Source organism: Aulonocara sp. 'chitande type north' Nkhata Bay, linkage group LG14 (genome assembly GCF_057382095.1).
Source record: "Aulonocara sp. 'chitande type north' Nkhata Bay isolate Kocher_YH1m ecotype deep benthic linkage group LG14, A_spYH_male_GT1.1, whole genome shotgun sequence".
NCBI classification, from domain to species: Eukaryota; Metazoa; Chordata; class Actinopteri; order Cichliformes; family Cichlidae; genus Aulonocara; species Aulonocara sp. 'chitande type north' Nkhata Bay.
In genome coordinates this window covers 18,607,343-18,624,650 of record NC_141357.1, presented here as the reverse complement: position 1 = coordinate 18,624,650, position 17,308 = coordinate 18,607,343, and the positions used below count along the sequence as shown (strand labels likewise).

The following is a 17,308-nucleotide window of genomic DNA, read 5'->3' as shown; positions in this document are numbered from 1 at the left end:
CACGACAGCAAACAGCACGATGCCTACCCTGTCTGCCTGGGGGTCGTCCACACTAGGAGAGCGTTGACGGAGCCCAAAGCCTGTGCGTTTTGTCGCCAGCTCGGGCGCTTGACCCTGGAAAGATGGGTGATGTTTGTGGAAAAAGTGCTGGGACGCTTGGCTGTCGCACGGCATGACCCTCTCCTTTCTGAGTCTGAAGACGAGGATTATCCAGTCGATGTCCTAACACTCTGACTCTCCCAAGCACAAACCCCCTGCACACAAAATGCCTCAGGTTGTAACTCCCTGTTCAGGTGTGTTAAATGTTCAGGTGACCACATCAAGTGTTCCTGCTGTTTTTCATTGTTGTGCCCCAGAAAAGGTGCATCCAACAAAATGTGTGAATGTACATGTTTCCATGTTACAGTCAATAAAGAGTGTTGTTTATTCTCAAACAATCACAAATGCTCAGCCTGCAGGCAGAATGAGCCAGGTCAGGCAGGTGGTGCAGTCCCCTGCAGACACACTGAGGGGCAACAACGCCCCGCCGTCAGTGCTGCAGGTCAGCCGGCTGGCTGCTCACTTCCCTCAGTGGCGCGCTTGCGCCCCCTCTCTGTGGGTGCTGCGAACCTTTGCCATGGGTTACCGGTTCCGGGTCAAACTGTCTCGTTTCCGGAGACTCGTAAACACGACTGTCGACACAGAGGCGGCCATGATACTCAGAGACGAAATAAAGGCGCTATTGCAGAAAAGAGCAATACGAGTGGTCCCCACTTCGGAGACAGACAAAATCTGGTACAGCCGTTATTTTGTTGTTCCAAAAAAAGGTGGAGGGCTTCGTCCCATCCTTGACCTGCGAGTCTTGAACACATATCTACGGACGTACAGGTTCAAGATGCTAACACTCAGACAATTCTTGAATGCAGTCGGCCCGGGAGATTGGTTTGCAACAATCGATCTAACAGATGCTTATTTTCATGTGGTTATACACCCGAAACACAGGCAGTTTCTGAGGTTTGCATTCGAGGGCATAGCCTACGAATACCTAGTGCTGCCGTTCGGGCTGTCGCTCGCTCTTCGCACCTTTACGAAATGTGCCGAGGCAACGCTACCGCCCCTCAGAGAGAGAGGCATCCGCATCTTAGCCTACCTAGGCGACTGGGCTCTCATAGCTTGCTCCAGAGAGCAGGCGGAGACACAGCTGTCGCTGGTTCTGTCACACATTCAGATTCAGGGGTTCTCTGTGAACTTTCAAAAGAGCTCGCTAACCCCGAGTCAGCTGATTTCTTTCCTCGGTTTGGAAATATGCTCACTTTCCAGCACGTTTGTCTGAGAACAGAGTGGCTGGTTTAATCGCTGCCTCGCTCAGTTTCAGCTGGGACGCAGACTGCGTTTCCAGACGATATTACATTTGTTGGGCATGATGTCATCTATGATCGCCATAGTGCCACTTGGACAGTTAAAGATGAGAGCGTTTCAACACTGGACTCTCTCTCACCGCCTGTTTGCATTGCGTCACCTCCGGAGCAGGCTGACGGTAACCGCATCTTGCATGCTAGCTCTCCGTCCTTGGAGGGAGCCCGGGCTGCTGCATCAGGGCTCTTGGATTGGGAGGGTGTTGTTTTGCAAAATGGTGTCCTCAGATGCTTCCCTAAGAGGGTGTGGAGAGCTGTGTGAGGGTGCATCAGTGAGAGGGATCTGGTCCGCAGCCCAGCACGAGCTGCACATCAACCACTTAGAGCTGTGTCTCTAAGGGCCACCTGAACCTGGGGCCAGACCTTCTCTCCATGGGGGGGGTCCTCCATTCTCTCTGGTGATAGAATGGAGGTTACACCCTTTAATAGTGGCTCAGATTTGGGATCTATTTGGCAAGGCGCAAATAGATCTTTTTACCTCCAGGGTAAATACTCACTGCCCCCTGTTCTTCTCCATAATCGACCACGATGCACCCTTGGGCATGGACGCACTAGCGCACCAATGGCCAGATGTGCTCCTGTATGCATTTCCCCCAGTGGAAATGATATCTCCAGTTCTAGAGAGAGTGCGTCGGCAGTCCCTCTCTCTCTGCTTCTAGTGGCCCCTTGGTGGCCCACAAGGTCGTGGTATGCAGAGATAATCAGCCTGCTAGCAGCGAGTCCTTGGCAGCTTCCTCTCCGCAGGGATCTCCTCTCTCAGGCGGGAGGAGAAGTGTTTCATCCACGCCCAGATCTGTGGCGCCTTCATGCTTACCTGCTGAGAGGTTAAACTTGACTCACAAAGGCTCCTCCCCTTTGTGAGTGTGGACGCTTCATCTCTTTGCTCTTGAATGCTTTGCTTCTTATATTGATTTTTATTGATTTTTATGCTGATTTTTTCCCTTTTTTCCGTGTGAGCTTACCTGCGATAACTTCTGGACACTTGTAGATCATTAGGACTAGAGTGTTCTTAACAGAAACAGCAACATTTTATGGTTACCTTGTCCTCAGCGCTCCGTGTGTCTGTGGCCTAGACACAGCTGAAGCCTGATTACAGCGTCTGGGCACCGAGCAGCCTCAATAGCCTGGAAAGGTGCTAACCGCTAGGCTAACTAGCAACAAGATGCCTTCCCTCTCCACAGATGACTACCACAGCCTCCTGCAGAAGATTGCAGTACTGGAGACAAAAATTCATCGCTTAGAAGTAAACGTGGAGGTAAATGGACTGTGTGGAAATGAAACAACCTTGCCTTTGATTCAAAACAATGGCGATGAGCAAGCTAGTACACAGCTAAGGAGCACAGATAACATGACCAAGAAAGTAGACTCTGTGCATTATTATAAATCCTCAAGTGATAATCCCCCCTTAGACTGTCTTGGTGCAAAACCAAGACATAAATCATGTCTCCTGGAAGGGGGAGGACGTATCACAGGCAGGGCACAGCGAGCTGAAATCTCTGAAACCGACTGGCCTTCACTTCCTACGAGACAGAGAAGCTCTTCTACCCCTGTATACGGGAGGAAACAGGACTGGACAACCGTGAATAGGAAGGTTAACAACAAACCTCCAAAACAACTGAATGTGAAACTGCAGAACAGATTTGCTCCACTATCAAAGGACCTTGGATCTATATCGGACAACCATCCATCTAAAAGCAGCGAAATAAGGTCTGAAAATCTGTTGAAAAGTGAAAGGCCACAGGGAAAGCTAAAGGCTAGGCCTGAAACTCTGATTGTGGGTGACTCTGCCGTAAAGGATGTACAAAGGATGTGCGGTAAGAACACTAAAGTCCTCTGCTTTCCTAACGATATGGTCAACAACCTGAAGGAGAGAATTCTTCAAATTGCAGATGAATATCCAACTGTGACAAACATTGTTCTGCATACAGGGTCAAACGATGTGTCCAAACAACAGTCGGAGGTTCTGAAACGGGACTTTACTGGATTATTAAATACTGTAAACTCTCTGAATGCAGCTGTATTCATCAGTGGACCTGTACCGCCGGTCAGAGGAGGAGACGAGAGATTCAGCAGGTTGTTTACACTGAATAAATGGCTTATATCAGCATGTGCTGACCACTCAGTGCATTTTATCGACAACTTTAATATTTTTTGGGAACGCAGGCATCTGTTCAAAGCAAATGGATTTAATTTTAACAAGTCAGGGGTGAAACTGTTCACCTCCAACTTGTTTTATTCCATACGTCATCCATCCGTGCTTGGTGCCAAGGCTGAGATAAACGAGGAGTTATCTCATAAAGAGGAACAAACAGTACTCCAAGAACAGACAAAGCCCAGCAGAAACCTTGAGGAGGAGCTCCATTTGCCCCCACCCGGGAAGAGCCTCAGAAAGGAGAGACATCAATGGCATCTGAGGAAGAGCCTCAGAAAGGAGAGACATCTAAGGCAAGAAGAGGGGTCCCTATTTGCCTCCAACTCTCTCAACAACACCAACGACCAGGACAAGGGACCACGACCTTCCCCAGTCCCCCAAACCCCTGACAGGCCATCACCCTCCTCCCCCTCCCTTTCTCCCTCCTCCCCACACCTGAAATTCACTGAGGAGATGATGGAGCGGGTCAATGCTGGGCTCAGATCTACCCCCCGTCCCAATCCCTTTTTGTCCCCCATAAACCCCCCACCAGAGCGGCCAAAGGTTCGCCATCGAGCCCCACCCTCAACAGAGCAATCGAAGTCACATTGCCCAGCCTCGCCCCCCTTAGTTCCTCTTCATGCCCTGTCTCCGCAGTCTGATGCGTGATGTGTGAAGGGTCCGGGCTGTGAGGATTATGGCAGTGATGACTTTTCCCAGGAGAAGCTGGGACCCTGTTTACTAGAAGGTTTTAAAATTTCTGTACTTTTAGGTGACAGGAGACATGTGGCCTGGTCAAAACACAGAGAGCTGCACTCTAAAAGATCTTTAAACATAGTAAACATACCTTGTGTGCCACAGACTGCTCCCAAACACGAGGGGACAAGTAATACCTCTAAAACACTTAAGTTGGCTTTATTAAACATTAGATCTCTAGCTGGGAAAACATTTTTAATTAATGATTTAATCACTGAGCACAGCCTTGATTTTATGTTTTTAACTGAAACTTGGTTGGACCAAAGTAACAGTGGAGCTGTTCTCATCGAGACGACCCCTCCTAACTACAGTTTTATCAGTGAGGTCAGGGCGAGCAGGAGAGGAGGAGGGGTTGCTGTCTTATTTAATGAATCATTTCAATGTAAGCAGCAATCTCCTGGAAGTTTTCAGTCTTTTGAATATGTGGCTTTACAGCTGAAGGCCCCATCCAAAGTTGTGTTTCTTAATGTTTACAGGCCTCCCAAATACTGCACAGACTTTTTTAATGACCTCAGTGAACTGCTGTCTGTGATCTGTGTTGATTTTGACTGTGTAATTATTGCTGGGGATTTTAACATTCATGTGGACAACCCTCAGGACAAAGGGACTAAAGACCTGAGTAACACTCTGGGCAACTTTGGGCTGACTCAGCATGTAACAGAGGCCACACATAATAGAGGACACACTCTTGACCTACTGATCTCCAAAGGCCTGAGCATTTCAAAGGTTACTGTGTCTGATGTGGGCCTGTCTGATCATTACTGTGTTTTCTTTGAAAGTAAAATCTCAGCCCACACAAATATATCAACCTTCTGGTATTATCCAGAAGAAATCTCAGAACTTTATCAATCAGTGAATAAGACATACTACTAGGCACAGAGTTGGCTCTGTTGACACACTGAAAGCAAGCAAAGCAAATGGAAAAAAAATCAATAATTAAAATCATTACTAGTTTAGTATTCAAAACAGACCATTAACAGAGATATTGCCACGTGTAAATATATATGCAGAGCTGTCAAAAAGGGCTCTAATCATATACTGCTTTCATTCAGACATGCCCAGCCAGTAATATTGACATTAACTGCTTAAAAGCCTCGTTCAGTAATAGTCTTTCATGGTCAGACCTAATATTTGGCTTATGACTTAGAAGTAAGAGCACAGCCATCCCATACCAGTCATGTTATCTAGAGCATCAGAGCTCCAGTCCCCTCGTATGATGGAGGAGAGGATGTTATCAAAGGTGTGAAGGTCTTTGGAGGAAACTAGTCGGTCTCTGAAGAGCCTCCTGGCCTCGTATGCTACCACCTCCAACACGCTGTCTGTCACATTAGATTGAGCTAAAGGGAACAAGTGAGATACACACACACACACACACACACACATATATATGAATTAAGACTTAACAGAATATAGTTAAAAAAAGACCTTTACACATTTACACAAAATTAAGATTTATTCATTTTGTTAGACCCCCCCCCTTCCCCGATAATTTAAATATTTAGGTGATCTCATACCAGGTGTTAGCTAAATGTATACGTTAAATATACAATCCAAATTTTAGTCTGCCTAAACCTGGCATTTAGTTTCATAATAATCACACTATTACTCAGGATTTAATATGAGTCAAAGGGCTGTTTTTGACAATGCTCAGTATGACAAAATCACCTCCCTGGATCACACATATGTAATAAATTTCCCCACGAAACAGCAGAGTGCTACTTGCTGAAAACTGGAGGGACAAGCCAGATTTGTGATACTATGGAACACTGGTTTCAACGGTGCCTGAAAATACTGAAACATGACAAACACAGACACAGTTCTGTCTCTGGGGTTTTCCTAGCAATTTAAATTCTAAAAACCATTACAGGAAAAAAAAATAAATGTAAATTTTTCCTGCATTTTTTTTTATTCCCATGACTTTTGATTTCCAAAATCCACTTTATAATGATTCCGCCACCAGCAGTAAGGCAAATAAATCCTCGCTTATTTTGGAGTTTTAAGGCAAACACTGATATTGATATTTGTTAATATGAATAATTAACAATATTGGTTGTTTAATAAAAAAAGCAATGACCACAAAAACAAACAAAAAGCAATTCTAATTTATAATTTGTAAATTTCTGAGTATATACAGAATGGGCTCCACGAGCTGCATCCATCTAAAACTTGTCAGTGCTCTCTTGTGGATACTCTACATAACGGCAACAGATGTTCTTAAATGGCCTCAAAGATATGTTATTTTTTTGGCATTTTTACACTGATGTTTTAGTGAAATTGTAAAAGTGATATGTCAGCATCTGTGACAGTATCCAGTCTCAGTATCAACCCATCACCTCTAAAACACATCAAATAAAACTAGGAAGCACAGATAACACTGCCTAAAGGACTTTATTCAAGCTCAAATTCACCGCAGCCACAGAAGAAATATAAAGAATAAGGATTTTTTTTTTACATACCAAAAAGAAGGTAAGCAGCAAACCGGGCAGAGAATTCAGAAAGAAAAAAAGAAAGTAAAAACTGATGAGGACAGGAAAAGGGAAGTTTCTCTGCTGACGTGTTTAATTAAAATAAATGATTGGACTCACTATCACAGCAGGAACACATTGCAGAAGGAGAGAAAGAGTGACAGAAGGAGAGATGAAAGGACAGCAAAGGGAGAGGATGATGAAAGAGTGAGAGACAGACGAGTGGCAGAAAGGGACTGGGGAAAGAGAAGAGAGGAATCAGAGAGAGGCCGACAGAAAGAAGGAAAAAGGTGAGAGACAGAAACGGTGGCTCTGAGCTGAAAGAACACAGACGAGTAACTAACTCTGTGGGGCTGTATTTTTTTGTATTATTCTGGCATTAAAATGGAATTATTAATGTTACTCAGCAATATGAATAAACTAAGAAATTAGTAGTGGGTCATTAAATTCAACCTTCTGCTTTTGTATGTGTAGTGACTAATGCCTCAAAATAGTCCCCTAAGTTTTTAACTTAGAGAAGGCTGGGCCGTGTTATTTGAAAAATTTTAACCTCATAAATCTTACTCTGTTTTCTAAAACACATACATATTTATATCGATCTATTTTTGGTTTGATTTTAGTTACCTGCAGTGAGGTCATACCGCAGCAGGCTGAGAACCCATTCTGTGAGAATACAAGGTGTAAACACATAATGGCTGTGGTCATCCACTGTGAACTTGGCTTTTACCTAACAGGAAAGAAGAAAATACAGAAAGGGGTTATTATATTATATTATTATACACTCAGCAGACAGTTTATTAATCAACTTAATTAACTGATTGTTAACACAAAAAACCACATGGCAGCAAATTGATGCATTTAGGCATATACTGAACTTCAAACCGAGCATCAGAACAGGGAGAAAAATGACTTAATTGATTTTGAACATAGAACAGATCCATCGTTTTTTTCTATTAATGGTAGTGGTGTAACGATGTGGGGGATATTTTCTTTGTTGACCTTGTACACATGCTTTATTACCACAATGTATGTGTCTTCTGATGGCTGCTTCCAGCAGGATAAAGCACCATGCCACAAAGCTCAAATCATCTCAAACTGGTTTCTTGAACATCACAATCACTTGATAAAACTGTGTTCCTAATAAGGTTCTTTGTTCTGCCCGCATTGCCGTTTTATTGTGAAGCACTTTGATGTACACTAGTCTTTTAATTGTGCTATATAAACAAACTTTGACTTTGACTTAATAAAGTGGCTGTGAGTAAATATCTATAGATACAGATAAAACCTCTTTTCATTACACATTTCTATCTACCGCAAACTAGATATGCAAAAAGATGACACGATTAAAAATAAGCACCTGAATCTCCACATTTATCACTACGCTGCATTTATAATCCTAATAATCCAATGGCGTGAAGAGCAATATCAAAATAGCAACAGAACAAACATTCCCCCCTAAGTGCGTACACAAATGCATAATAACTTGAAAATGTCACAATTGCTGAGAATATCTGACATTTGTGGCTGCAATAAAACAGTAAGAAGCTACTGTGAAGGCGAATAACAACACAACAGATTTCTTTAACTGATATTTTCTAACATCATGAAAGCAAAATCTCAGCATTCATCTGGACACATTTCTGAGTGTCAAGTTATCTTATGCACAAGTCTCTACAATGTAATGCCTGTACCTGTAATAAAACCGGCACGAATTATGTGAAAACCTAATGTGCTTTTGAAAAGACTGGAGAGAACTTGGCTAACACCCATTAGTTAAAAATGGATATCTGTGAAAATACAAGGACTTGGACAGTGTGATTTTGCATCACATAGAGACTGTTTTAATCTGGAATTACTCAGATTTCTTTGTGCCTTTTTTATGCTCTTTGCATCTCAGGAAAACTGTGTTTTTACAAACCTGGTTATAAACTTGAATGAACACCCTGTGAAATGCAATACCTGTTCATAGAGCTGCACAAGAGACCCAGCCAGCTGGTGTGTTTTCCCTGTGCTGGCCCAGGCTGCCTGGCTGCCCAGGCTGTGCTGGAGAACTGGCTGCAGGTAAGCTGAGTAGATAGTCTGCAGCTGCTCCCTGTCTGGATAACTAAAGTCAGGTAAAGTAAACAGTAGGATAACAAGAATGAATCACTGTCAAGTTTGAAGGAGCCCAAGCAGAGAAACGGAGAGAGATGGGAACAATGACAAAGTGCTGTTTTACTGGTATTTACTTATATGTTGCTTGTTTTGTACTTACTCTATTGTGCAGATGCGTACTATAGAAGAGAAGCGGGTTGTGAGTGAATGTGTCCCAACAGCACCTCCTGTGGACATGGAAGCCACCACTTGTATGTTCTCAAGACTGACCCACTCCAGATTTTCATCATAGAACCCCTTATAGGTCAACACCTGAAAGAAAGGTTAATATATATTGTGATGCTTGGTGGTGGACATGAAACAGTCTAAGTTTCTGAGAGTGGGCACTTGTATCAAAACTGTTTCCAACACATCCAGCCATTGACTGACTTTTTAATTTATCTGTCTTTTTACCTGCTGGAGGAAGGCAGTGAGGTTGCTGGTCCCCCACTTGTCCGGTTTGGGTAGGTTGATGTCTTTTAAATAAAGGACCAAGTTCTCGCAGTCCTTGGGTCTGAAAACTCGACCAGTGTTAGAGCTGAGCAACAGGCACGTCTGGCTCAGTTTCTGTAGGACGTGGCGTGATGATGTCTGGGCGCTGCAGTGAACCACAGCAACTTGGGTGGAACGCAGCCGAGAGAAGGCGTAGCGCAGGAGCATGCTGAACAGGACGAACAGAATAAGGTCAGGAAACACACAAGAACTCAAAGTACGTGAGGTGAGACATGAGCGCAGAGGATGGCAACAGTTCATCCATATGCTTAAATGTTTTAAACAGTTCAGCTTCACCCATTTTTAAGCTGATCTAAGGACAGCAAGAAAGGATAAGAGGATGAAATCTGTGTTACTGCCACATTAATCAAAAAAATAAATTTTTGGGACGTCAAGAAAATTGTTTACCTTTGACTCAAAGGCAAATTAAAGAAAGTAAATATGACGTGTTCATGGGCATGCACAGTCATTATCAGAAAATCTGTACTTTTATCAGAAGACTAAGTTGACAAATCCCGTGCCTTACTGGCACCGTAACGTTTCAGACAAAGTGAGGCAGGGCATGAGGATGAGAAAAGAAAAGACTGAGAGATACAAAAGTGGAGTGTAAAAGGCAAACTGAGGGACCCTTGCTCTTTTATACCCAGGGGAGGGACACAATTACTTGTGGGGCAGTTCAGAACTTGATGTGTACACGTACACAATCCCAAGCACAAACAGCACGCACACACACACCCAAAGATTTGATCTTTATTCTGAGCTTTCAGTGCCTTTACAAGAAAGGTCAAGTCTTGAATAAAAGCAGCTTTGATTTCACTGTTGATTATGTGATTGTGTCATTCTGAGTATTCCTATTTGAGTGCCTCTGTCTCACAAACCACACTGCACACTCTGACCTCACCAGTGATTTTTGTACTAAAGGCTAACATGAGGATAGAATAAAAAAATACCCTTTGTGAATTGCTTCCGCAGAATGCCATTTGATCTTAAGTCAGGATAATGGAAGGTAATGTAACAGTTGTTCAGCAATCATGGCTTTGTGAAGGGCTAAATGGTTTTTAATGTGTTTTTGTATATGGATCCAGAAGTAATTACCCCTTTCCACAACCCTCTGGCCCTACGACCATGAAGGGCTGCCTGTGCTGTGTGGTGAGCCAAGGAGAGAAACCCTGCAGACCTCTCTGCATGCCTGGAGTCTCAATCACAGGTAGCATGTGTGTATGAGAGAACTGCTCCAGCGTGAGACCCTCAGGACGCTGGAACATGTAACTTGCTAGATGACCACTGTCAGTGTTATAGTAAGTATCCAATGGTTTTCTGGGGTCTGGTGGGCTTTCCCTGGCCCAGCTCAGCAACTACAGGAGTGAAAAGACATAAAGACAAACATTAGCAAGTTATCCATCCTTATAATTTTCAGCAGTTATAATTAAGACATGAATACAATTTAAATCCAAACATAAAACTGTTCTTGAATTCAACCTCTATTGATACCAAACGAGAACAAAATGAGGTCCTCACCTCTTTGGCAAACTCCTGTCGTGTTTTGAGGTTGAGGTTTCCTCCCATACCTCTCAGTAGACCAACGATGAACTGGCCCCTCTCCTTCACAGCATTGAGGTGAGACAGGCAATTGAACACTGTGCCCACTAAACTAGTTTCCACCACAAAGTCATTCTGATGAGGAGAGAGAAAGAACAGCATACAGATGTAAGGATCAAAGATCTTTTACGATTTTCAAATAAACCGGTTGAGCAAAAGAAAAATCCAGTCTGTAAGGATTATGTAAATTAGAAGGAAATAATAAATGGATCTGTTCATTGAGCTGAAAGGTCACAAGTCATTTCAGTTACTTGATTGCACTTTCATAATGTTATCAATTAAATATATCATAATAAATACTGGTAATTATAAATGAAGTTAACTGATCAAGGTTCTAAGTTGCTCAGTGCGTATGACACCACTGTGTCAGGTTCCAAACAAAAGATGTGTTTAATATTTAGAACAATGAAAAGATGTGACTGCTTTTTATGCACTGTGTAGCAGTGGGACGCTGACCTGCTTGAGGACCCAGTCCAGAGATCTTTGGAAGTAATCGCCCAGCCAGTTTTCAAGATTATTGTGACACTCTTCTGGCTGACCCTTTAACCACGACTTCACCAAGGCACCCACATCAATGTCCTCATCACTTTAGATATGAGGAAGTAAAATGCCAGTGAGACAAGTACTGAAAAGGTGGAATTTGGTAGAAATAAATGCTTAAAACTCTTTCTGCATAGGCTGACTGACCTGAGAAAGATCATGCCCATGCGGGATATGGTAGCTGGTGAGGCACAGCTGAGGTCATGAGTCTCAAACAGGAAGTTAACATTAGGTCCAAACTGGATGCGTTCGCCACTGGGCATGGTTAACAGTCGATTATCATCAAGGACAGAATTCAGACTCTCAATCCACTCAGGATCAATGTCGCCATCACATACGATCCAAGAGTTCACCTCTAGAAAACACAAATATACATGCATATGTTTACAACGCATGCATTCAGGATATTAATCACGATACGGGGTGTGTCTGAAAGAATCATCTGATTTCAAAAGTTTTACATACAAAACTTGTTCACAAGTGCTTAACATTGCAGAATTAAAGCACTTTGAAATTGGATGATTCTGGTGATGGCCAAACACTTTTCCAGTTTCAGTGGGCAATAATGTCAAACGTCTGGTTAATCACAAACCAGCAGTGTCCCTCTCTTATTACCCTGAGATTCTTTGACCACGTTCCTGGCACTGTGGGTGAGGACGCCATCAGACCACTCTCTGGTGTCCATGTCTATATGTCCCAACAACTGTTGTCTGGGCATGGCCTTAGGATTCATTGTGTACTGCTTCACCTACCAAACAAAAAAAGTGAATTGGCAAGAACTCAAGGCAGAATTTCTTTAATTTTGAAAATGTCGCTTTTTAGATTCTTTTATATGCTAAATAACACTGGAACTCAGACAGTGCATAATGTAATTTTAGAGGACTTGTATTACATCACTTTTTCCAGTTACAGCATTAAATTCAAGAGGGGAGGTTCTCCCTCTACTCACCACTTTTCCTGTCTTGCCGAGAGCCTCCCTGAGCATCCTCCACAGTGTGGACTTGCCTGCTCCGCTTGGCCCGACAACAACTACGCCCATACGTTGTCTTAGCTGTTCATTTAGCTCCAATGCCTTCTTTAGCTATAAATGACAACAATTACTCCATTTAACTATCTCTGATTTTCTTATACCATCTTTCTAACAAACAACGTCAGTTCACATAGTGTTTATTAGAATTCTTCATATACACACCTGGCTGGGTATAAGTTCAAGCTGTGCCTCCTTATAAACTTGTTCCAGTGCATGTGTTAGTATCTGGTCCTCCACGTCAGTGAAATCAACCCCAGAGAAGACATCTCTCACCAGAGCATCAAACCGAGAGCAATCGGCAAAGGTCAGCTTGGACATTGTGTTCAGTCTTAAGGCCTGCACTACCATACTACTCTCTTCAACTGCAAGTAGATGGACAGAGAGAGAAAATGAGTTAGAGAAAGAAAAGAAATTAATATAAATTTAATTTCAATCCAAAACAGGGATAAGCATAAAAAATACTTGAATAAGAGTATGGTTAACACTATAAAACAGCTATAAACTATGAAAAAGGCAATATGCTGAATGAAAAGAAAAAAAAATAGAAAATGATATAAAAACAAGGGGAGGAAAGTTTAGTATTGGTTTGCTCTTGCAAATGTCCCCAGTGAAAAATGTGCTAATTACCAAAACTTGTCACGATTTAAGACACTGTCAATACTTTTGATCTCTTGTCTTTCTGCAGAGAAGCGCACTTGGCCAGACTACATACAGAGACAAACACAAGGAAAAACCTCAGGGACTCATCGACAGACAAGAGGTTCACACAATGTGTCTGTGAATCTGTGTGTGTGTGTTTGTGTGTTGGACAGATAAAAGGTGGGTGCTGGAGGAAGAGAAAGATTTAAAGGAAAGAATGATAGAATCTGGGAAAGGGTGAGTAAAACCAAGGTAGAAGTGTGGGAGGTTATTGAAAACAAGAGGCATGAAGGGGACCTTTGGGGTGAGAAAAAGAGGGCACCGATTGCGAACGAGCGGGACGAGAGCAACATCGACAGCCAGGTATCAGAGAAAGAGAGCGCTAACAAGAGGTTAGAGGAGGGAGCAGGAACTGAGGAAGAAATGCTGAAGAGGTAAACAACAACGCTCTGGCAAAGTGTTTTGAGGACGAGAGAATGCAGAAGGACAAAAGTACAGACAAGTGAAAAACCCGAGGGAAGAAAAGTTTTTAGGGAAAGTGCTTGAGCTAAATGTCAATTCATGGCATGTCTGTACTAGAATATTTAGAGGGCAAGCGCAGCATGTGCACAGAAAAAGAGCTGGACACTAAAGCTTTCTGTTTAAGTATACTCGTGGTGTTTATCCGGCTGCATTCAATAGATATCCACACAAAGAGGCACAGATAAGCCAAGCACTTTTATTGTATCTCTGTTGAGCAAAGGATAAGCATCTCCAGACCAGTCAAATTTTTAACTGTAACCTTATCTTCCGATGCTTTACGTCAACTCGAAAACTTTCTATCCCTCAGGTCCAAAGGTTGCTATCAGTATAGCAGTTTCAGCACTTCCAAAAAGTAGATTTTCAACTAGACTTAGAAAAGTTGCTACTTTTTTTTTTTTATTATCAGAGACTGCGTCGAGATTTCTGTTACAGGTTCATCTACTTCTGTGGTGGATGAAGAAGTTAAGAAGTCTAAAGAGGCTAAAACTTTGACAAGTTTACTTGTGGATTCTTTTTCAATAACCCCAATGAGCCAAATATGTCAGTCTGACAAAGGGTGTTATTATTATTAAAAGTGTCAATAGTCTTTTGGGCTCCTTTAACTTTAGTCGATTAAAACAATCAGATGATATTAAAAGCGTGGTTTGGATGTTACATGACAGCACAGTTACGCTTACTTTGCCTTTGAGATATATTTATTTATGATGTGTTGAATGATCCTTCACCAGGACAAGAGTCCGGTCTCCAATAAACACAATGGATTGAACTATATATTTTTTAACATCTATCCATCCTCTTTTGCTTATATGAAGTCATGTTACAGTGGCAGCAGGCTAACCAGACATCCTCTCACTCAGTGAGACTCGACACTTTGAGATCCCTCAGTTACTCCTGAGGGATCTTGTACCCCAAAGTATTCCCATACGGAAAATATAATTTCTCCTATAGGTTCTGGGTGTACCCCAGAGTTAGGGTGAACAACTGATATTAAAAAATAATAATAATAATAATAATAATCTGAGGACCTGCACTCTGTTCTTGACATATACCATGAGGGGATATGATGGCCTGGCCTGGTAAATGGCCTGTATTTATATAGTGCTTTACTAGTCCCTAAGGACCCCAAAGCGCTTTACATATCCAGTCATCCACCCATTCACACACACATTCACACACTGGTGATATGCAAGCTACATTGTAGCCACAGCCACCCTGGGGCGCACTGACAGAGGCGATGATATCCCATACTATATGTGTTCACCATCAAGGAGCAGAAGTTTTACACATAGCTGCTTTTTATGTTAATTAAATGGCCCAACTTTACCCAATCACAATTACCCCCAAGTCACTGCTAATCCCTTGGATCCAGCTGAGTGACACACCAGGGGATGAAATGTTGACTTTAATTTCTCATTGGAAATCTTGTCAGGAGTGTGAAAACCACACATCATAATGTTTCCCTCTGCCAACAACAGACCAGTGGTCCCAGTATGAGGCATCGAGGTAACTTAAGGCCTTTTGTTTAGCTCTCAAGGTCATCATTAGCCAGGGCAGCTTTGAAGCATCTGTGCAGCAGCTGCCCACAGGGGAAGTGAGAGGAGCCCATAGCAAAAGGTTCGTTAGCTGGAGAAACAGCAACAGCCAAGAACACCTAAAAAAGTGTGTCTGTTTGTTTAAATTCAGCCTCCAGATGAGAAATGTCTTGAATACAACAGTAGACTTTCAAAACTCTACCCAGAGGGATGTTCTTTCTAATTATGCCTATTTTTGTTAAGTACAATACATCACTGTAACTCCTCTGTAGGACTAGAATAAAGAATGTGTAAATTGGCTAAACAAATATGCAGCCCATAACTTTCAGACTTGTAGTCTCAATCAGTGTTGACTAAAGTGGCTTAAGACAATTTATCAGATTATGTGCAGCTCCCTCTTAAGTATAGATTTCATTCTCACCCCACCAAATGATTTCACAAATTAGCACAACCTCTGCTTCAGACAGAAATAAATCATTAATCAAGTCATCAGGTGCTGCTTGAATATAATGAAAGTCTGCCATTAATGTTGTGTAATTATAAACCCGAATAAAACACAGTGTATTTTATAAAAATCCTAGTACTTTGCATTGTTAAAGTTTTGACCCTTTGTACTTGGCAAAGAGTTTGATTTTGAGTCAAAAATGAACCCATTTCCTCCTAACTTTCTTTTAAAATACATTTTTGGCCTTTTTAGCCATTGTAATGATGTGACAGGCTGAAGGTGGACAAGAAAGGTTGGGGAGAGCTGGGGGAAGGGATGTAGCAATTGGCCCGGTACAAAATCAAACCGTGGTCTCTGGAATAACCTTGTGGCATATGAGTTGCCTGCTCAACCCAGTGAGCTATACTGGCACCCCCTCAAAACTTTCTTGACACAATATTGGAGAAGAAAAAATAAAAATGCCTCACAGAAATAATCTATATTAAAAAAAAGGAAAAACACCCAGAGGGGGTCTTACTCTTTTCTTTGTTGCGATTCCTTCTGTGTTGCTGCAGGAGACCGCCGCAGGCCTTCAGCACTGTCTTTAGAGCTCGCAAACCCCAGTCATAGTGTTGCTGAGGAGTCAACAACTCTCTGGAGAAAGAAATAAAGGCACATTTTTACACATCACACACTCGCAGTTGGCGGTAGCATTGTCTGTAACAGTCAGTGGTGGGAAGCAGAAAGGGTAATTTATCCACAAAAATCAAGCAACTGCATACTATTAATGCTAAAACGGAAAGTCCGTCTAATAATAACACGTGAAACACAAAAATCACACACAACACAGACATCAAACTACACAGGTGAAGCACATTGCATGTCAATTTGACCCTAATCCAAACCAAAAATGACTTAATTCTACCTTGCCAGGTTGAAGATTGCTACCAGTTTGCATCCCAGTATTTCTCCATTTTTGAAGCCCTCGGAGTAGAGGATGACTTCAGCAATGAGCTCATTGTCTGGCCTGCTCATGGCCACAGGCCTGAACAGTTGCTTTAGGTTGTCTGGAAGTTTCTGTCTGCCTCCATAGCCTTTTCCTGCCGGATTTAATGTGATAAAGACTCCAGAATTAGGGTCCAATTCCACCTAGAGGATGAAGAAAGGAAGAACATGTTCTTCTCAATATTACCGGTATGATTTTTTAAAACTGGCATTAGTAAAGTTTAAGCAGTTCCTTCTTGAATTATGACAAATCCAGTTTTTACGCCATATATGAAAACATAAATAATTTACTGTGGGACTGATTTGACTGAAAGACAGTTAAAAAAAATAGAAAAAATAATTGTATATCATGAGAAAGTGTCATCAATTACTGAGGTGGGCTTGAGAAATCAGAATGACCTGGTGTTCAGCATTATTGTTTTTGTCTGCATTTGTTTATTTTCTGACCTCCTTCCCTAGCAGATCGGATGTGTTCTTATGGTGTTTGAGAGAGTCTTGAATGGCCTGAATCTGCATGGAAACTGCAGACAGTACTGCTTCCTCTAAACGGTTAAACTCGTCAAAGCAGCCCCATGCTCCACACTTCACCAACCCCACAAAGATCCGTCCCATTGACTTCACATCGATACCCTGGAAAACAGACCAA

At 42.3% G+C, this 17,308-nt stretch overlaps 1 protein-coding gene across 5 annotated transcripts in view; it reads right to left on the bottom strand.

Moving 5' to 3' along the window:
• The window catches only part of dync2h1 (dynein cytoplasmic 2 heavy chain 1), a 120,041-nt gene that overhangs the window by 76,371 nt on the left and 26,362 nt on the right, over positions 1–17,308 (bottom strand). For 4 of the 5 annotated variants that reach the window (XM_086261363.1, XM_086261365.1, XM_086261362.1 and 1 more), the window contains exons 38-52: positions 17,110–17,292; positions 16,583–16,806; positions 16,196–16,311; positions 12,703–12,902; positions 12,460–12,591; positions 12,126–12,258; positions 11,658–11,865; positions 11,427–11,556; positions 10,890–11,045; positions 10,467–10,726; positions 9,294–9,540; positions 9,001–9,152; positions 8,706–8,850; positions 7,371–7,473; positions 5,454–5,618 (exon numbers count right to left, since the gene is read on the bottom strand). In XM_086261363.1, coding sequence (XP_086117489.1) covers positions 5,454–5,618; positions 7,371–7,473; positions 8,706–8,850; positions 9,001–9,152; positions 9,294–9,540; positions 10,467–10,726; positions 10,890–11,045; positions 11,427–11,556; positions 11,658–11,865; positions 12,126–12,258; positions 12,460–12,591; positions 12,703–12,902; positions 16,196–16,311; positions 16,583–16,806; positions 17,110–17,292 — 2,554 coding nt within the window. The remainder of the gene's footprint in view (positions 1–5,453; positions 5,619–7,370; positions 7,474–8,705; positions 8,851–9,000; positions 9,153–9,293; positions 9,541–10,466; positions 10,727–10,889; positions 11,046–11,426; positions 11,557–11,657; positions 11,866–12,125; positions 12,259–12,459; positions 12,592–12,702; positions 12,903–16,195; positions 16,312–16,582; positions 16,807–17,109; positions 17,293–17,308) is intronic. The other variant, XM_086261366.1, reaches the window with a different exon arrangement.